Here is a 21,704-nt window from a genome sequence, read left to right as displayed (position 1 = left end):
TGGAAGCATTCTCGTTGCAGTGTGGGATATAAACAGTTTACGCCGTCGAGCATGCGTAGGCAATGGAGACCTGGGGGGCTATTCTGTAAGAGTCCATCTAGTGGACTGTCCACTTCGGCTGTCTTGATTGGCTCCAGCAGCACTAGCGAGAAAGAGACTGGCTGGCTCCTTCTCGCTCGTGCTGTTGGAGCCAATCGCGACAGCCGAAGGGGACAGTCCACTAGGTGGACTTTTACAGAATAGCCCCCCTGGCGGCAGCGTCGCGCGCGAGTACGATTCTGCGGCAGGTCCGGGGTTAGTGGCTCGCGGGGCGATTTATGTGTACGCGGGGCATGCCATTGCACCGGGCCAGCTCCACCGAGGTGTGTGGACCTCGAGCAAGAGTGGGCCATGTGGCGTTCATGATGCTGATCTGTCGTTTCCAAAAACCGGACTGAAGAAGGGGGGTGGTCACAGTGTGGATTGGTAATGGTCCCGCCTACTTTGAAAAGAACTGATTGGTAAGATGTGAGCGAGGAGATCTAAAATTAGGGTACCGCCCCAATTTGCAAGGGTGCTTAAAAACAGTGTGTAGAGATGAGAAGGGGAAGTGAGCCAGCCGATAATCGGCAGCCGCTAGTCTATGTATACTACTTTGTCCTCATAATCCCACATTTTCCTAAGTTGGCCTCCCTAAGTGCAAAGTGTCGCCGGACGGCGACGAAGACACTTTGAAGAATCTTCTGCCTGGAAGACCTGGGAGAAGAAACGTTAACTACGGGCAGTAGCACACGAGGGGTTCTACACTTTTCTTCGCCACCGGGAGCATTGCGTTCGGTGCTATCGGTCATTCCACTGAAGAATGAGTATGCATCGGTGAATACATATGTAAGCGAAGAGCTAATGTTTCTACCCTTATGGGGAAGACCAGGTAACGGGTTGCATAGCAAGGTCGAGTAAATGCAACCGAACGTGAATAAGGTCAGGTGTGGGTCACAGCTCTAATGTCAAATCAGGCGATAGCTCGTTGCAAGTGCTGGGCTTCGCTGATGATTCGTAAAGACATACAGATACAAAATTAGTTGCTTAGTGTGCTCTTCCAGCGGCTTCGTTGGCCAGGTCGTTGCCAGAGATACCGCTATGACCTGGCAGCCACTAAGACACGATGTTGTGTCCTTTCGTAACCACGAGGCGGTGCGTTTCTCGAATCTCCAACACTTGTCGATCCACAGGATGCGCGACAACTAGGGAGTTAACTACACCCCCGTACACGTTATATCCATCGTTGTTCAGGCACAAGAGGCGATATAGGCCTCGCTCATGATGATGATGATGATGAAATGTAGCTGATGCCTTGGTAACGGGTGGGTTGCTTAAAAGCGCTCCAGCCGCGGATGAATGGATGAATGCTATGAGCGTCCCCTTTGAAACGAGGCGGTGGGTTGCGCAACCAGGATATTGTTATCTTGTTATTATTTTCCCTAAACTGCCTATATAAAAAAAACACAACAGCATTCCCAGCATCGAATTTTCTGAACCACTATTGGGAAATTTGTTATTGTGCGCCTCCGTTGTTTGTGATCTGCTTACTTTTCTGCCACCAAACTTTAAATCGCCACTGACTAATCTCTATTGCAGACATGTTTACAATCCCCCTGCTATCACTGAACCCGAGGGCTTCAAGGAGGCCAGAGGGGCCTAAACCGACCACTCTGAAGATATCTTTACATTCTAATCACATTCTAATAAAACATGATCCATCGTTTCCCTAGCCTTGTCGCAGATAGCACATGCTTCTTATTTGTTGCACCTCGCTCAATAAGTACGCGTTCTTGCATTGTTTTCGAGCGTGCATCTATACATTGCAGATTTTTGTGCTTTCCCTGTAACGTTTAAATTCATATTCTCTGTCAATCATGGCCTGAAATTCTGTCTGCAGTGCCAAAGAGGACCAGCCTGACGTCGTGATGGACCCGGCAGAGGGGACCAGCGAACTGGCTACGGGGATTATCGTCACCATCCTCACCGTCGCAGTGGTCGTGACCCTGTCCGTCGTCGCTTGCTGGATGTGCTGGCTGCGCTGCTGCTTCAGGCCCGAGAGGGTAACGACTCACTGCTGCAACCACTCGATCTGTGCAGCATTGCGATGCTGCGCCATGTTTACTACCGGGTAAGTAGCTAGATATGAGCGCGAAGCAGACGACCACAAGAGGAATACACACATAGACGGGACAGCGCCTTTTCCGTCTGCGTGCGGATTCCTTTTCGTGGTCGTCTGTTTCACGCTAAAATCTAGCTATTTACCAGCACGTACCAGATAGCCCAGGGACGTGTTCTTCCTAAACGAAAAATCGCATGACGTTTTCGACTCTCGCGTTAAACGGGGGTCATGGACCTCGAAATGCCAGAAAACATGCTGGTAAGCCTCGGAGCGCCCTATATAGTTTACTATGGTAGCTTTTCTACGAACTGGTTTCGGTTTCGCTTCCCAGGAGGTGTATGTGTCGTGACGTCACGGTATCGAAGACGGTCACGTGGCAGCAGGAAATCGTGACGTTTTGGCACTACACTGGACCGCGCAATGAGTAGCAGCGCTACAGACGACCGAGCGCACCGCTCGGAGCGAGTGCCACACCATCGTGACGTCCTACTTCCACGGGACCCCCTTCTGCGTCATCACGTCACGTCATATTCACCTCCAGAAAAACAAAACCGAAACCGGCTCGTCGTAAAGTATTACACTAAATTATGTAGGGGGGTGGGGAGGGGGGGTGAGAGGTCTGAGGCTTACCATTATTTTATTTTTTTCCTGATGTCTCGAGGTTAATGAAAAGTCAAGAATTTCGTTTCAGTACTGCTTTAAGTTTTCCACCACAATATCTGCCACACATCTACGACATTATCGCAAAATTTTCGAATTTTGGAGCTTGTTTACCCTTGTACTAGTGGTACTAAGAATCTTACGAATCTTTAATTTGCGTCTAGCTTTCTGCAAGGCTGATTTCATGAGAATGCAGGTACAGCGCCGCCGGCCGATTTCCTCCGAGTCTGATACTTCAGACCCTGGCCGTTCCATCTATACACACCTATACACCCCTTAGAAAACCACTTGATATCGGCAAATGAAATTACGCGGGTGCCGTTAAGCGAATATCGTATGAATAATCTTCATGAGCATTTGCTTTTCTCTGTCCGGAATATACCACAGTGGGTCCGATATATTCGTTGCAGGCTATAGATCGAAGCATTGTAATCGTTGCTGCTATCTGCTTTTAAAATTGGTAGCTGAGACTCGTTAGTAACTCCGACTACCTTGTTCAGTCAGTTATGTTAGTAATTCTACGTTTATCAACTGCAGTTGTACCAAAGTGTAGAGAATGCTGTTACAACTATGTAGTTATTACAGCGATATTTTCTTTCAAGAACGCAGGCCTACGGGCCTGGTTTTGTCTCCGTCTCCTATACATCATACAACAGAGATTACACCATGAATACAACAAAGACACAACAGAACTGGTTAAAATTCTAAAAGCAGCTTCTAAAAGCTAACAAAACGTCGTTTTATGCATTGAGGCATAAAAGTAACTGGAACACCAATGCATTTCTTGGAAAAGTTCGCGAATTAATATCTCTAAACTGGTGTCATCCAGAGAATTTGTTCCAAGTGGATCCGCCTTGCGAACGTCACGGCTAGAATTATAATTGCAATATGGGCCATAAGGTAATTAGTTAAAAACCTAATGAGTGACCTTTTGGTAATATTCGATTATGCATTTACATTTCTTGTGCAAGTAATGTCCGCCTCTTCGAGTAGACCAGCCTTTGAACTAGAATTGTTTTATCTGCCACAGGCAACCTTTAAACATTTTTGGAAGTGTTCATATACTTCGTTTGTGCTCAGTCTCTTTTTATTGCGATAGCAACTATATGGACACTCCAAGCAGATTTCTGCCGTCGTCGTCGCCGTGAGGTTCCGTATAGAGTCCAACGGCGATGAAATCGTCGCCGCAGCGCCGTATGCTGTATGTGCCAGTGAAAGAGCGCGAGGGAACCGCGCTTTCACGGGGAGCGAACGCGCGGCGGAGAGCATAACGCGACTTCCGTCGCGCGAAAGGCCGTGGGGCGTCCGGACGGGAGGGAGGGAAGGGAGGCGACGTTACGCTGCGGCACTAAATACGTATTTATATCAAAACGTTGCGAGGCGAGAAGGTGGTAAAGACTTCCGACGCTGCTCGACGAGGTTTCCCGTTCTGATCTCGTCGAAAACCTCCAAGCCGCCGCCAGAGGCACCGGCAACAGTCACCAACGCCGCGCGTGTTCGGTGCGAACGCGGGCAAAATGCCGACGGCGTCGACAACAGTTCTGCGCGTCGCTGGTACTGCTACATGTCCAAGTTTACACAGCTGATAAAACTACTATACATCCTTACTCCGTATAGCTCTCTACTAATTTGCTATCTATCGCAATTGATGCTTCGCCTTTCGGGTGAAACTGCGCCATTTTTTCCCTCTCTCGCCCCTTCCACTCTCTTTCTCTATTGATTCCCATACCACTTCTTTCCGTGCCGGGAAGAAGTGGTATGGGAATCAATAGATTCAAGTTAATTAGCTACCTCAAGTTAACCTCCCTGAGTTTCTATATATACCACGTCGGCGAGGTCCACAGTGGACTTTCTCTTGTTCTCATATAATCTTTCCCTCCCTTTTTCCCTTCCCCCAGTGTAGGGTAGCCAACCGGTCTCAGTCCTGGTTAATCTCCCTCCCTGCCTTTCATTTATCATTTTCTCTCTCTCTCTCTCACGGCACTACGCAGGACATTCGCGAGGTGGTCTTCCACCAGCACGTCCCTCCGGACCATTTCATGCAACAGCTCGGCCCGGTGACCGGTCCTGCGCCACTCGCGGTTGTGGCTCCTGCCTACTGCCAGATGTAGGCAGCGACGGGTAGCCCGCCGATGCCGCACACCTGCTTGTGGTCGTGAAAAGCAAACCGAAAAACTCGGAAGCTGCTCCACTTGCGGGGAGTAATAAAATCGAATTCTGGACGCGTGGCTATGGCGTCCCTTCCCAGTTTCTTTTTTTTTTTTTTTTTTGAAGGCGGCCGCGTACGACTCCATTTCATACGTCAGCCCTGTTTTCTGGAGCTGCATGGCATACGTATGGATAACTGCTTTAATGGAGCCTAATGTAGAAATAACATAAAATAATAAAAGCACGCACCTCCAGCACCCATTGAAAGTATTTTCCTGTGGGTGAGCTTCTCCAAGCATCCAGTCGACAGAATCATGATGGTGGTCGACACCCTGCTTATAGTTAGTTAGTTAGTTAGTTAGTTAGTTAGTTAGTTAGTTAGTTAGTTAGTTAGTAGTTAGTTAGTTAGTTAGTTAGTTAGTTAGTTAGTTAGTTAGTTAGTTAGTTAGTTAGTTAGTTAGTTAGTTAGTTAGTTAGTTAGTTAGTTAGTTAGTTAGTTAGTTAGTTAGTTAGTTAGTTAGTTAGTTAGTTATGGCGGTTGCCTCAAGGTGGCCAATGCAGAAGTGGGTGCACGATTCGAAACAAGTGCGTTCGCTTACACTACATTGAGAGAGAAAATCACAAGCAATAACAACACGACAGACAGGTAATAAGTAATTAACCCGCCAATGCTGCTGAGCATAGAGCAGCGAGAACGAGATATTGCCGGGCACAATCAAAAAGACAATCGTGTCACACAACCTAAAGTTAAGCTTACATAGAAAAGCAGGCGAAACGACAAGAAGAAAAGAAGCATTACGCTCAAGTGCTCCTCAGTAAAACATAACGCTGACGGGAAAAAAAAAATGTGAGGGATAATTTTGGTGAGGCAGCGCACTATAGGGCAAAAGACGTTCACACCAACACGAAATAGAGGGCATACTCAGGCTTCACCAAAATCGTGGATGGCCAACTAACCCGTCAGTGAATATTATGGGAGGGAAAAAAGCAAATATTTATCTGGCTCGAGGATGCAGTCATGTTAAGCAGCTTCTTGAGATTCACAAAACACACGCAGTCGTACTGTGTTAGCAGGTACTAAATAACACGGAAGAAAAGAAGGGGAGGGGGGGGGGGGGTATAAGAGGGATGTTTTCTTCTCTTACATAATAAACAATGGTCGCTTTTATACCACAAAACACTGCCTGAATTCCTACACGACACAGGTCTTGCAGCCCACACTCCATAGCTGTTCCAGTGTACTCCCACTTCTGCCCAAATCCGATCCTTCGTTCAGACAGCAAAGAACTGGAACGATTTGCCGCCCCACGTCGTGCTGCTATCCCATTCTGCAGCTTTCAAGAATAGCATCGATTGTATTTATGAATGTATTCGCTCGTTCTCATTGTATGCACCAGTTTTGAATGTATGTATTAGTTCTGAAAGTATGCACTAGTAGTTAATGTACACACCTAATGTAATACCCCGTGAGGGGTGTTTTAGGCAATTGAATTAATGAATTAATGAATTAATAATTAATTACATGATACACACCTAACCGCTCTTACGTAAATACATGGAACCAGAGAAACTGTTTCTCTTGGTAACCATTGCACCAATTTTAATTAAGTTTGTTGAATTTAAAGAAAAGATTAAGATATATATAGTGACTGTAGGAAGTGGATTCTCGATTTATGCCACCAATTCGTTAGAGCAATTCTTGAAAATTCCAATACGTGGGAAGACTAATATGTCCAGCTTGCAACTGTGCGAGTCAGCAAGCAACAAAAGAAAGAGAAAAGAACAATCTTACAATTCTATAAACTACACATAATATTATATTTAAGGCTGACAAAACCGTCGTGTAATACGTACACAGCTCTGAAATATACCGATAACTTGTAAGACTTTAGCAAAACCCTACAAAACCCTGCATCAATTTCTGGTAGGCAGCGAACTTACATATCTACCTTGTCTGCTTTATGTGTTCTAACACATTTGTTGTTGTTGTTGTTGTTGTTGTTGTTGTTGTTGTTGTTGTTGTTGTTGTTGTTGTTGTTGTTGTTGTTGTTGTTGTTGTTGTTGTTGTTGTTGTTGTTGTTGTTGTTGTTGTTGTTGTTGCTGTTGTTGTTGTTGTCGTCGTCGTCGTCGTCGCTCGGTATTCCGGCAACGCGCGTCGGCTTACGCATCCCACGCGACACGCCGTATACGCACATCATCTGCCCACAGAGGCTGCAGTGTGTCACCACCCAGGATGCAACACGACTGCGTCCCCTCCTCTTTATCACCGCGCTGTCACGGCTGTCACGGCTGTGCGCGCGCGCGCGCGCCGTACACAGATGCGGCTGCTTTGGCTGCCAAGGTCGGCATTGAAACCCGCTGCGCGGTGCGTAGCATGTACCCCCAGTGTTTTTCCGGCATCGCCTATCGAGCCGTTCGGTCGCTGCGTTTTCAACTGAGCAGGAACGGTGTGCGGAACAGCACGCCTGACGCGAAGAGAAACCCGTCGCTCGCAGCGTGCGCGGTCCACGGTGATAGCGAACGAAAAGCACCGGCGGGTAATCGTCCTTACAGGCCTTCGCTTTGATGAATTCGCGCGAGGGCGCCAAGTGCAACGAGTGTCATCGTGCCCGTCGTGGGCGCCGCGTCCATGTCGATGCCGCGTGCCCTGGTGGTGGTCTGCGTCGTTGCGCTGATCATCGTGTCCTGCCTGGTCGGCCTCTACCTGGCGGGCATCCTGCGACGCCGCGGAATCTTCCCACGAAGGGACGGTAACGTGCTGGTGAGGTTCCCGAGAAGGATTTGCCTGGTTATGGCCGTGTGTGTGTGTGTGTGTGTGTGTGTGTGTGTGTGTGTGTGTGTGTGTGTGTGTGTGTGTGTGTGTGTGTGTGTGTGTGTGTGTGTGTGTGTGTGTGTGTGTGTGTGTGTGTTTTGCAGGCAGTCAGCGCAGAAAGTGCACAAACCACACGAGCAGTTCAGTTGCAGCACGGCGTATACATTTTTCAATGTTCGCGTGGTTTGTAGGCCATTGCGCTGATGGAGGGCCGTGTATGCGCAAGTACCTTTGTTTATAGTAGAGATGAGCGTGTGTGCGCTCGCCTAGAGCAACCAGACAATGGCCGCTGCGTCGCATTGACAATAGAGAGTTTTAGATTAGGAGGACGCAAGCGCATCTCGTCGTGCATCCTTATTCGGTCAATGGATACCGTTGCACGTGAGCATTGCTAGCAATGAGGAGGCTGACTAACTGGCTTCTCGGACGAATGCGTATCAGAGGCTTCCTGCCATCGGGATAACTCCCATCTGCTGATCCTCCGTCACATTCTCGGACCGCGCACCGATCAACGAGCTTTAGCTACGATATCATGCATTGTGGCTTACCTCGTCGCCTTAGGGCCAAGTTACTCAATCCTTGCCTGACCCCCTATCACAGATTTCGGATATACGCCGGAAATTGCCAAGCATCCTGTCACGGGAGTGTTCTACTGCATTTGTTATTTAACGAAAGTCTTTCTTGGCGAGTTAACACCACATTTCCGTATCGGGTGTGTCTACTTATTTATTTATTTTTATATGTAAAATACCTTACAAGGCCCCTACATGGGGCATTGAGTAAGGTGGCATAGAAACAAATGCACACATAAAAAGTGGAGAACTCCCTACATCAAGGTCGGGAAAAAACAACACCAGCCTGGTGCACAGGTTAAAAATTATAGAAACAGATTAATGACATGCAGCTGTGTATTATACATATAGAACACTAAAAACAACTCGATAAGTTTGTAAAGAAATGTACAACAGTGCAAGCCAAAGTTTGCGGGAAAATTATTTCCGCGCGCTCAAGCGCAGCATGCCAATGGAAAGCCTACAAGCCAGAGAAGGCATTCAAGCTCTATCGGCTAGCAGGAATGCCACCTGACTGACGAGGCAACGGAGATTTTTTGCGAATCCGCAGTTCGCAAACTTCTGTTTAATATGACTTACACTGTTCACCAAGTGACTAACTGTAAAATACGAAAACTAGGACTCGGAACTTGGAAATGGAGAGTTGATCAAGTCGCGGCAGTCTTACGTATCTGTGCATTGTAATATATGCGCTGATGTTTTGTTTTATTTTGTTAATCAAAAGACCAACTCATCGCGTGTCTTCCTGCACGAACTATCAAGCTGCTTACTTGAGCCGACAGCCACGGACAGACATCTTTCAGCAACTTTCTGAGCCATCTGTACATACGTGCATGCCATGTTTGTATGCATGGCCAAATTACCAGCATAACACATTCACAATTCATTCAATCATTTATTTACGATGGCAAACTCACAACCCTTGCGCACTAGCAGTTCTCTCTTCAAACGTGCAGAACTTTTCGGCTCAGTGCCTTATCCATTAGGTTTTTTTTTTTTTCTTTGTTTTTTTTTTTTTTTTTTTTTTTTTTTGGTAAGCGGCTGTGTCTCTAACGGCTGCGCCAATGTTTGACAGTAGGGCCTTTGTAACTTTGCGGGCAACTATTGAAGAAGTCACTGATGAATGCTCTTCGTTTGCCTGGCAAGTAAAAAGAGGTCAGCTCTCTAAGGTGTGAACAAATCAAAGCTGCCAACTTTTTGCACACATCATCCTTGCCAATATGTGGCACTGCGATGTCAACGGCTTTTTTTTACGTTAACGAGGACAGCAGCAAACTCGGGCTTCGGGAACACCAAACCACCCCTTGTTTGGCGAATAATGAATCCCATTACTGTTGATGCTGACGTTGATTTGTGTAGACTTGGACAGGCGCTGCACGTCCTCCAATCTTCGACTGCCTTCGCAATTAAACCAGTGTTGTCTGCTATTGCAGAATTTTCCACAGTTGGGGTAGCACTGACAAAAAAAAAAAAAAAGGCAATGTGCACATCAAATGCCTAATTGAGGCATATGGTTTCGGCACGTAAAAACGCCAGATAAGAAAGAAGCCGCAATTCAGCAGCACGGATGTATCGCGGGAGCTTGATCATGTAAATGTGAGGCGCGTGTGTGCAAGGGCCCCGAGTAATTATATTAGACCGGTACATCAGGTCGGAGAAAATGTACCGCAAAATTATTACTGCCACCGCCTGTATACGAAGACTTCTGTGAACACAACGCTCGACCCAAGAACGTAGCCATACAGCGACCACGATGATGAAATATGTTTCTTTTGGATGGATCGAAAAGCGAGCGCAAGAAAAGAATGACTAGTATGGTCGGGGGAAGCGCTTAGGCACAAGCGGCAACTCACTCGCCAGAAAACTGCTGGCGATACAGCTCGGCTGGGTCATTCGTACCACTTCGCGCGCTGATATTTGCATTCAGACCGCTCAAATGGTGTTCATAATTGCATATGACATGTATTTATGCCTTAAGAATTCCTTGCAATTTCTCTTCTTTATTTCATTTTTTAATGCTGCTCGGTGATGCCCGTCCAGTGCGGCCGCAGTGTCGGCTTTCATTCTACTGTGTTATTCTACGGTTCCCTTTGGAGAACAAATATTTTTCGCGTTCTTCAAGCAGCATGTATCTCTCGTGTGTATTGCTGCACATATAGTTTTCCATCAGTAGGTATTGCGAAACCCAGACGGAGAAATACATGTACCCTTCCTGCTTGCCGCTTCAAACGAGTAAAACATATCTGCCCCATCCGGCGCCTTGTACTCAGATTTACGGGAAGCATTGTTATAGATTTAAAAAAAAGAGTTAACTGCAGCGCAACATTCCATTCAAGTTTCCGCCTTCCTCGCGCAACAGAATGCGGAGTAATTTGGTACGGGATCATTTATTGTGGTAGGACCTCGAGCGCCGAAAACAGTTTTAGTTAGTCATTCTATATGCTCATCTTTGGCCGTGTAAGCCGTACGTGGAAATTTTTTTCCCTGTCAATACTTCAAAAAAAGAAAGAAAAAAAAAGAAGGAAAGAAAGAAAGCTGGCATTGTAGCCTAATTAGTGGCTATTCTATATGCTCATCTTTGGCCGTATAAGCCGTACGTGGAAATTTTTTTCCCTGTCAATACTTCAAAAAAGAAAAAAAAAAGAAGGAAAGAAAGAAAGAAAGCTGGCATGGTAGCCTAATTAGTGGCTATATAGTGGACTGCTAAACTGCTAAACTAGAGTTGGGCTGCTAAACTGCATGGAACTCGCAGGTTCAATCCAGGTCGCGGAATTCGACAGGAGCGAATTGGAAAAACACTCGTGTACTTCTGTTTAGGTGCGCGGTAAAGAAGCCCAGGTGGAGAAAACTAAACCTCATAATCATATCGTGGTTTTGCCACGTAAACCCAAGAATTCATTTAAATTAAAAATAAGAGAAAAGCATGTGGCTGCGTTCTTCGGCTTTTTTCTAGGGGTGTAAACAAAATAGTTGTAAATTATTCTCTAGCCTGATTTCCGAGAAAAACATGTTACGCTTATCCTATATTTCATACATAAATTTAATGCCGTTCCCAAATGTATGACCGCTCAACTCAGCAGCTTGTATATTATAAACGGCTGTTTTCAGTTATCCAGTGCACTATCATAACGATTAACGACCATAATGAAACAATTAAAGGAACGGCATACCTCACATACACGTAGAGATATGTGCAGATCTGTTGTGTTCGTTGAAGATAAGTGTGGTACCACATGGGGCACCCAGTTTTAATTGGTTGCAAACATGGTGAGACTGTCAAAAAAAGTTTTCCTTGCCTGAATCAAGTTAGCAGATTTACAGTAAGGCTGCAGATTTACAGGGGGCGTTTATATTGAATGACAGCTAGGAACTTGTTAAGCAGGACTTATTAACACCCGTGCGTTAATTATCTCAGGAACTGCGCCTCTGCACAACAGCCACGACTCCCCGGCAGCGCAATCATTCGGAATAACAGTCCTCACTTGTATCGGTCACTCACCTTTGAGACTTCAATGGTGCTGTTATGCGTTACATTCGAACGGAAACGACTATTCGGCGTCGTACAGTATATCAATAACACGTGCTTAAGTATATATATATATATATATATATATATATATATATATATATATATATATATATATATATATTTATTTATTTATTTATTTATTTATTTATTTATTTATTTATTTATTTATATAAATATGGCAAAACCACCTTATATATATATATATATATATATATATATATATATATATATATATATATAAAGTGGTTTTGCCTGCTATGAATATTATTTCTGCGAATGCGAGTTTTATGTGCAGTATTCACTCATAAGTGTGTTTGTTACTGCAAACACGTGCGCTTATTCCGGTCGGGAGTTCTCACTTTTTCAATTAGCGCATTTAGAATATTTGTTATTTTTCCCTTACACATATATCGTGAATATATAAGTCTATGTACCCTTTGATTTATTTGCTATAGAAATACATTCGCCATTCTTCGCGCCACGCAGTTAATAAACCTGGTTTATTTAACTTTTTCTTCAATCGTTGTTCCTGATCAATATCCACCAACAATAAGCGCACCCAAAATGACACGACATCAATAATAAAACGTTCTTACGTAGCTTCATGTTGCAGAGATACCAGTTACCTTTAGAAGAGCAGTTCACCTGGCTAAAACTACATTTGGTACCGGCCGTCAAGAGTTATGGGCGCACCAAAGCAACTAAAATATTTAAAAAATGTACTGCAGAGACGTTCTGCGAGAAAAACTGGGCGTCCCCCAGCGTCCGCGTAGCGAACGCGCGCTCGCTAGCAGACGACGCGCTTGACAACGACAGCAAAATTGAAGACGTCGCGTTGTATAATCCATGCCTCAAATATATATGTTTGGCAAAATTGTGTAAACATAATTTTGCAGTTGAAATAAAGCACTATTTTAAGAGCCTACTATGTGCAATCGGCCTCGGCGCCCGCCGCGAAAGTACGTTGAAAATGCCGCGGAGCGCGTCTCCACCCAAATCCAGTTCGCTCCCAGCGCCCTCGCACAATTTTTCCACACGCGGCGCCTCAGCGAGAGAGCGCCGTTCGGCCCACTCGGTCATGCTAGTACACTCTAGTCGAGACCGACGCTTGCGCGCATGCGCGTCCCTCTGTTATTGCAAGCGTGCATGTTTCTGCGTTTCTTCCTTGCGCGCCAGCCATATCAGAGTGCAGCCGCGAGGGGCCCTACTTAAACGATTAGAGCTGTGGAGGCTTCGACGGGCAAACGGGTGAAGCGTGAGCTGGCGCGCGCCACACCGGTCGCTTTTTGTCGGGTCACGAGCGCAGATGCATAGCGCTGGTCGCGAAAGCAACCAGCCTTTTTTTTTTTTCTGCACTGCGCCTTTTCGTGGCCAATGATCGTTCCTTATTTCTTAATTTCACGAACGTGACGTTCTCCCACAGAAGAGCGTGGCAGAAGAGGCGCTCTATAGAAAGAGCCGGGCGCGATGAAAATGAACTTTTAATCGCCGTTATATCAACTAAGTTTTGCCCTTCGAAGCTGCCACAGCGCCAATCGCAAGAGGGGCCCCTCGCGGCTGCACTCGGATATCGCCGGCGCGCAAGGAAGAAGCGCAGAAACATGCACGCTTACAGTAATGGAGGGACGCGCATGCGCGCAAGCGTCGGTCTCGACACGAGGGGTGCAGAGCCAGTAGGCGAGGAGGACTGCTCCGCCACGCGCTCGCGTGCCCCGCAATATTTTGTGGCCGAGTGTACCTTGATTCTCGCGCAGTTACCTGCAGCTGTCTATACACTTCTGGGCCAATGATCAAGCTATCTTCACCCCGTGCACGATGTCAAATGCGCATCTCTCCAACACCGTCGTGTTGCATCCCCCCTCCCCTCCTCTTTATCACCGCGATGTCACGGCTGTGCGCGCGCGCGCGCCGTACACAGACGCGGCTGCTTTGGCTGTCAAGGTCGGCATTGAAATCCGCTGCGCGGTGCGTAGTGTTTTTCCGGCATCGCCTATCGAGCCGTTCGGTCGCTGCGTGTTCAACTGCGCAGGAACGGTGTGCGGAACAGCACGCCCTGACGCGAAGAGAAACCCGTCGCTCGCAGCGTGCGCGGTCCACGGTGATAGCGAACGAAAAAGCACCGGCGGGTAATCGTCCTTACAGGCCTTCGCTTTGATGAATTCGCGCGAGGGCGCTAAGGGCAACGAGTGTCATCGTGCCCGTCGTGGGTGCCGCGTCTATGTGGATGCCGCGTGCCCTGGTGGTGGTCTGCGTTGTTGTGCTGATCATCGTGTCCTGCCTGGCCAGCCTCTACGTGGCTTTCATCCTGCGACGCCGCGGAATCTTCTCACGAAGGGACGGTAACGTGCTGGTGAGGTTCCCGAGAACGATTTGTCTAGTTATGGCCGTGTGTGTGTGTGTGTGTGTGTGTGTGTGTGTGTGTGTGTGTGTGTGTGTGTGTGTGTGTGTGTGTGTGTGTGTGTGTGTGTGTGTCGCGCATCTCGTCGTGTATTCGGTCAATGGATACCGTTGCACGTGAGCGTTGCGGGCAATGAGGGGGCTGACTAACTGGCTTCTCGGACAAATGAGTAGCAGAGGCTTCCTGCCATCGTGACAACTCTCATTTGCTGATCCCATACGCGTAACATTCTCGAACCACAATCCAATGAACGAATTTCAGCTACGAAATCATGCATTTGCACCCCGGGTTCGTGCGCGTGGTTTACCTCGTCGGCTTAGGGCCAAGTTACTTAATCCTTGCCTGACCCCCTACCAGCGATTTCAGATATCCGCTGGAAGTTGTAAAGCATGCTGTCTCGGGAGCGTTCTACTGAATTTGTTTTTTAACGACAGTCTTTCTTGGCGAGTTACCGCCACTTGTCCTTGTCGGGTATGTTTATTTATTTTTATATGTAAAATACCTTACAAGGCCCCTACACGGGGCATTGAGTGAGGGAGCATAGAACCAAATACACACATAAACAGTGGCGAACTCCCGACATCAAGGTCGAAAAAAACAACACCAGGCAGGTGCGCAGCTTAAAATTTACAGAAACATATTAATGACATGCAGCTGTGTATTATATATAGAACACTAAAAACAACTCACTAAGTTTGTAAACAAATGTACAACAGTGCAAGGAAAAAGTTGGAAAAGAAAACCAGTGAGTATGATTAACAAGGGATAAGCGAGTTGAGTGAGAGTGTCTGAATTTATCACGGTCAGTTTCCGCAACCATGTTATCGGGGAGGCTGTTCCAGAGATGAATCGCGCGTGGAATTGCAGACGAGTTGAATGCTTCAGTTTTACCGTAGATACGAGTAAAGCTAAGATGATTGTGTAGTCTGCGTGACGTGTGCAATGAAGTTTCTAGGCGTAGAGAGCGTTTGTTAGTGTGACAGGCGTATACTTATGAAATAATGACAAAACGGCTGTGTCGCGACATCGAGCTGAAGTGAGAGATGAAGCTTTATTTGAGTGACGCTAGAATGATAATTATAATTCCGGGAAATTAATCGCGCGGCTCTGTTTTGGATTGATTCCAGCATGCTATTTAAGTAATTTTGGTGTGGAGACCAGACCGGAGCGGCGAACTCACGCCGTGGGCGAACGAATATTTGAAATGTCAGTTTAGGGATAAGTGTACGTGAGTTTCGAAGGTTTCGGCGCAGGTAAACCAATGATTGAGTAGCACTGACACAGACGGTGGTAATTTGGTAAATCCAGGGAAAGTTTGTTGAAACATTTACGCCCAGATAATTTAATGATCTTAACGATTTTAACATTTTTGGACATTAAGAGAAAAAAAATGCAGCTGGGCAGGCCATGTAATGCGTAGGATGGATAACCGGTGGACGATTAGAGTTACAGAATGGATACCAAGAGAAGGAAATCGCAATCGTGGACGGCAGAAAAATAGGTGGGGCGATGAAGTTAGGAAATCTGCAGGCCCAAGTTGGAATCAGCTAGAGCAAGACAGGGGTAATTGGAGATCGCAGGGAGAGGTCGTCGTCCTGCAGTGAACATAAATATATGTTGATGATGATGATGATGATAATTTTAATCATGAGGCCCGCGATAATGGGACATTTTTGATCCAGTAAGAATAGTCTGAGTTAGAGCGTTTGCAGCTGAAGGACATCACTTTACATTTACATGAATTTAGAGTCATTTGCCAGGCGTCACACCAATTAGTAATTCGGTTAAGATCATTTTGGAGGACCTGGTCATCAGAGCTGCTAATGGGACGATAGATAATTCAGTCATCAGCGAATATGCGCATGCATGATGAATTGGGTAGGTCATTAAATTAGATTAGAGGAAGGGACCAAGAACGCTTCCTTGCACATCGAAACAAACATCGGAAGGGGGCGAGGAGAAGCTGTAAGCGAATGTAAATTGCTGCATGTTTGAAAGAAAGTTTAGTAGCCAGGGAAAAAGTTAGTGAATCAAGTTTTAATAATGATAGTTTCAAAAACACGTCACAGTGGGCTATGCGGTCAAAAGCTTTAGAAAAAAAAAATCCAGACCGCCGTGGTTGCTCAGTGGCTATGGTGTTGGGCTGCTGAGCACGAGGTCGCTGGATCGAATCCCGGCCGCGACAGGCCGCATTTCGATGGGGGCGAAATGCGAAAACAGCCGTGTACTTAGATTTAGGTGCACGTTAAAGAACCCCAGCTGGTCCAATACTTCCGGAGTCCGCCACTACGGCGTGCCTTATAATCAGATCGTAGTTTTGGCACGTAAAACACCATATAATTAAGTTTTTTTTTAGAAAAAAAAATCCAGAAAGACGAAGCCAGTTTGAAGGTTTGGGTCTATGGTAAAATATAAATCTGTCGTAAATTCTAGCAATTGCCTTTCGCACGACAAACGCGTCGGTCCCCAAGATAGATATAGTACTGGCGGTACCGGTGCTCCTGGTAGTAGCGACGGTATGGTGGTAGCACTGGTACCGGTGGTATCTAGCGGACACGAGGAAAAAATGCGAGAACGCTTCCCTCACCACCGGGTACTATATACCAGTGTCACCACCGGGAGGTGATACTTGTAGTACCGGTGGTGAGGGGAGCGTTCTCGCATTTTTCATTCGTGTCCGCTATAGGGTTTTGAGACGCTGTCGTTGAGACGCTGCTGACTTCTCAGAATAAGTTACATGGTTCCTACACCTCATTTACCCCTCCAAACCGCTAAGAAAGACTTTCTTTCATCGACTTCGGTGGGAGGTTGAATTGCCTTCAAGCATTTTAATTGTTCGTTATTAGAGGATATATAATTAGAGAAACCTAAATGTCTCGTCGGAACGGTGCCAAGAGGCGAACTTCACTGCCAGTTACGTAGCCGCTCTCTCCCTTTGCCTCGACTAGCGTCCGCCCCAAGCGAAGTTCCCTCCCTGTCTTTTCCACATCGGAGCCGAGGTACGCGTCATGCTTACGTCACGAGCCCCATCGCTATTCTTTTCTTTATTTCTCTTTTCTCTTCACTTCTTGCTGCGCGGCACACTTTCAATGGCGGTTTTAATCGTTCTGCACGACTGACAGCGCCGGAGAGCGTGGCCGGGTGGCAAACTCGCTTGAGGAAGTCACTCGGCCAGCAAAGTATGAATCACCTAATTGCCTATATAGTCGATCAGATGTATCGCTATATGGTATTCCTGAAACTTATACCCGTGCCACACGGGCAAAGTAAAGTGCACTTTGAGCGAGTGCACTTCGCGGCTAGTGTCATTCGCGGGCTGCCGCACGGGAACGCTTATAGTGACACTCACTGCAGAGCGCACTCGCCGGCGAGTGTGTTCGGCGAACTCACTTCGCGGCGGCGAACGTGTGTAGCCTCGTTAGCAATGCTTAGAAGATACATAAAGTGGTGTTGAAAGAAGAGTCAGGAGTAATTTTAATAACATTGCTTTAAATTGCTAAAGTTACAAGATAATAAAATGTGCCACACCGCAAAAAAAAACAAAAAAAAAACAACAAGAACAGCATAAAACTACTCTCGCTCTCGGGCTGTTCACGACCACGCCGGGTAATTGACTGCGCAGTTTGGCGGATCGAGTCGTTTTGACTGCTGCTGTGTCAAGTTGCCGTCGTTGCCGGCGCTTATAAAGGTCGATTGTAAGTGCTGTCGCTAACAATAATAAACTGTTTTCGTGCACACATTTTCATATTAACAAGTATATGCTTTCCCGTCTGACTCCCGATCGCCATCAATGTGAAAGCACACTTTTCTTTCTCGTGTAACAGCGCACCGCCAAAGTGACACTCAGCGCGCTGAAGTGCACTCGCTCGAAGTGCACTTTACTTTGCCCGTATGGCACGGGTATTGGCAAAAGATCGCATTTTATGGTCGGGATCATTTAATGTAATATTTGGCGCAGTAACATGCCTACTGTCTAAGAAAAAAAATACGAAGTTGCCTTCTTTAGACGGCGCTAACATGAACCTCTGTCGCCGCCTTTTGGCAGCAGCGGAAAGCCGCCGTTCCGCAGAAACCTGAGTTTTCTTCTATCTTTTTTTTTTCCTACCGTAAGCCTTAGACAAGCTCATACAGGAGTGGGTACGTATAATACAGGCATAGAACGTCAAACAGAACATATGAAAACATATAAAATGAAAGACTTGTTATACAGTAAAAGTGTTAACCTAACAGCTCTTGAAAACGGAAGGGAGCGTCATTTTATTTTGAAAAACATGTATACATAAAGCATACTTGCATATACTAGTAGTTACATATGTTTGTTCACATACATGGGCTCACTTAATTGTTCACCAGTAACAGACCAAGTTCAAGAAAAGCATTTATAAAAATGTTAGATCACTAAAAAAGAACACCTCGGGAGTGACAACCTTTTATCAGTTGGGTTTAACAAAACAATTCTTCAAGTGTAGTGGTGTTAGTGGTATAGTGACCTTTCATATGCATTTTATTCTTCAACCATCATCTACATTTTGCGAGGCCAACTGCCTAACGGAAATGACGACATGCATGTCCACACAGGCATCTAGTTACGCCCGTGACTTACTGGCACGAAAAGTAAGCGGTATATAAGGATAACCTGTCAGGGCGTTCTCCCAGATATATGCACCCTAACGTTTAAAAAGAAAAAGAAAGAAAGAAACATGGAAGAACCGCAAGCCATGTTTCCACGGTGGGTGTATAAGTTAATACATTCATAAGATTCCGCCATTGCGCCAATCAAGTGGAACAGTAATGTATTTCCTAACACGTTTCGCGGGCGAAACTGAAGCTGGTCTCAGCAACTCAGCTAAGTGCATACGAGTTTATCACTGTCCAATTGAATTCGCCATAGCTCGATGCGTTTTTAAGCTAGGAATCAAAAAGTGTGGTTAGGAGAATTACCCCAATGGAAATTGCGATTTTGGGCCTCACCGGGACACTGTTTCAACAATAAACGTTTCTTTTTTTTTTCTCTCTCTCTCTCTCGCTAAGTAATATTCGCCTCTTAACGTATTCCCTCTGAAGGGAAAGCTGCCAGGGCCATTTTTTTTTCTTTTTTATAACTCTATACCTTTTTCAAAAAGGTGACGCCAACGTAGTAGCCGTGTCGTACGTCCTTGATAACCCGAAGACTCGTTCCAGCAACAGTAATTTGAAAACTTCATACATCTTTTTTTTTTCTTTTTTTTTTTTTTCCAGGACGCGAGCACTGGCTACCCCGTCGTCTCCGAACACGGCTGGCCTCAAGCAGCGCAGTATGCGACGGGAACGCCTGTAGTCTACTCCTCTTCCGCCGCCGTGCCACTGGCTACCACGTGGCAGTACCCGGCGCCCAACGCGTACGGAGCGCAGCAGGGTTACTCTGGACAACCGTGGGCACCACAACACCATGGCTACCCGACGGCGCAGTACGCGCCCGGCACGGTGCCCAAGAACGTTGCCCCGTTGTACCCAGTTTAGTGTGTGCCTATATAGGAATGAAAAGCCCCCATACCATATCCCACCACATAGGTGGTAAACACATGATGGTGTCGGTCGCGCGCCATCGCTCGTCATCACGCGTCTAACCGCATATGCTTTATTAAGGCAAAAGCCTTATATGCCCATGAAGCGAAAAATCCGGCGTCCGGCGTTAACATCGGATGGCAACAAAACTCACGTGACCAGGGATGACGTCACGCTCCAGCCACGGCTTCGGCGGCCGGACGCCGTGGCCCACATAACAGTGCGGCCCACATCCAAAAACCCGGCCCTCTTCCGAAATTGTATTAAGGTGGGTTATAAGGGGATAAAAGTTGGTAAAACTTAGAGCAAGGTGGATTAAGGTGGAGTGTTAATTTAAGGTGATAGCTTAGACAAGTCCTCATGGTTTCGCATTCAAATCACGTAAGGATACTTCAGTGACTGTCAACTTTTTGCAGGCGACACCTGCCAATTGGACAGAGTGGTATAGTTCGTGGTTTCCGTGCATAACGGGGCAACACTTCGGCGCACAGCTTGATGTGTTGCGCCTACTGCGGGCGAAACATCTATTTGACTGTGCCGCCGAGTAAATCACGGCTAATAAACTCGTTCATTTTTATTTCTCTTGGGAATATTTGATTCTGCAAAGCTAGTAAAGCAGCGAATGAATACCAGATGTGCTATTTGGGAAGCTACGACCGACGAAGGCTATAGGCAAGCGTAAGCGCGAGCGAGAAAACGTAACCGTAAAACAAACAGCAAGTAAATATTTCCTTCACTGGAACTGACAACAATATGAATGTAAAATGGCTGTGTTTAAAATGACCTTCTTCCTGATAATTCAGGAATACCCGTAAAGGGTTGTTCAGATCCACGCGCCAGCTATGGCTCCCGCTGAGTGACAAGAACGAATATTGAAGGCTCGCTACAAGCGCTGGAAGCGATTGCAGTAGCCGAAAACACGCCATGGTCACAATGTTCTGAACAATATCTATGCACTTTTAATGCGAAAGCATTAAATGTCCCATTACGCGAAAATCCGGCGTCCCCGGCGTCGCCACGGAGCGATGGCACCAAAAATGGCCGACGGCGCAAACAGCAAAAACGCGTCGAAAATGCTCGGAATGGCGTCAAATTTCTCAAGTAGGGTCCTGTAAACAAAGTAAATCAATGGCTCTGTGAAAAAAAATTGTTAAATTTCAGTCTGGGTGGGAATCGAAGCCGGGCCTCTGGGGTGCGTGGCGAGCAAGCTCAATACCACCTAGATTAGTAAATTTATCTATAGGTGGTGTTGGCACGCTTCGCTGACGTCACGGCGGCTCCACGGCGGTTCTGGTTGACTAAAGTTGTGCCTAGTGTGTGCGTCATTGGGCACGTGACGGCGCTTCCAATGGGGAGGAGGTGGCTCCCCGTCAGGAGTGTATAAAATGAGTGCATACAATAAAAAAGCATTAATGTCCAATTGAACGGCGCTGAGTGGTCCTTTGAGTAATGAACTCCTCGCGGGCAAGCGAGCGCGTGCGTTTTGATTTGGCTTTACCGAGGCGCAGTTGGAACGCAGGTGGGAGCTTGCGCGGACAAGGAACGCGCGGAAAAATACATTTCACCAAAGGGACTAGAATGCCTTCGCATTTCCACACGTTATAGTGTCTCCGACGGATATTTAATTTCATTAGCTTCCGGAAAATCGAAATGACCTTTTCATAATGCTGATGATTATCCTTAAAGAATGTTCCGCTTTAAAATTCCTTTCGCGAAGGAAACGGTCGCATCTGCCGTTTGACGATGGCTCCCTTCTTTGATTATGATTTTGGGGACGAAGATGAGGATCTATTGGCATCTCTTTCGAAACGGGACGGTGAAAAGTACCCACATAGGGTGCTTTAGCTAATCAGGTAATCTACTCATGCTTATCAGTACAGCATTTCGCTTATCTCTCCTTC

General features: G+C 46.5%; 1 protein-coding gene across 3 annotated transcripts; it reads left to right on the top strand.

Moving 5' to 3' along the window:
* The first annotated feature begins 7,227 nt into the window (after positions 1-7,227).
* On the top strand, positions 7,228-20,386 carry LOC125941254 (uncharacterized). Of its 3 annotated transcripts, XM_049658219.1 has the most exons (3): positions 7,230-7,361; positions 13,860-14,211; positions 19,498-20,386. In XM_049658219.1, exons 2-3 carry the CDS (start codon positions 14,080-14,082, stop codon positions 19,756-19,758), a joined length of 393 nt encoding a protein of 130 aa, XP_049514176.1. In that variant the 5' UTR covers positions 7,230-7,361; positions 13,860-14,079; the 3' UTR covers positions 19,759-20,386. The 3 variants fall into 3 exon arrangements, with proteins under 3 accessions (XP_049514173.1, XP_049514176.1, XP_049514175.1); XM_049658216.1 differs by lacking the exon at positions 13,860-14,211 and having other exon boundaries at positions 7,228-7,709; XM_049658218.1 differs by lacking the exon at positions 7,230-7,361 and having other exon boundaries at positions 13,578-14,211.
* The last annotated feature ends 1,318 nt before the right edge of the window (positions 20,387-21,704 follow it).

The sequence above is a fragment of the Dermacentor silvarum genome, chromosome 11, assembly GCF_013339745.2.
Source record: "Dermacentor silvarum isolate Dsil-2018 chromosome 11, BIME_Dsil_1.4, whole genome shotgun sequence".
NCBI lineage: Eukaryota > Metazoa > Arthropoda > Arachnida > Ixodida > Ixodidae > Dermacentor > Dermacentor silvarum.
Note: the sequence above shows the minus strand (reverse complement) of the source record. Positions and strands in the feature narration are given on the sequence as shown.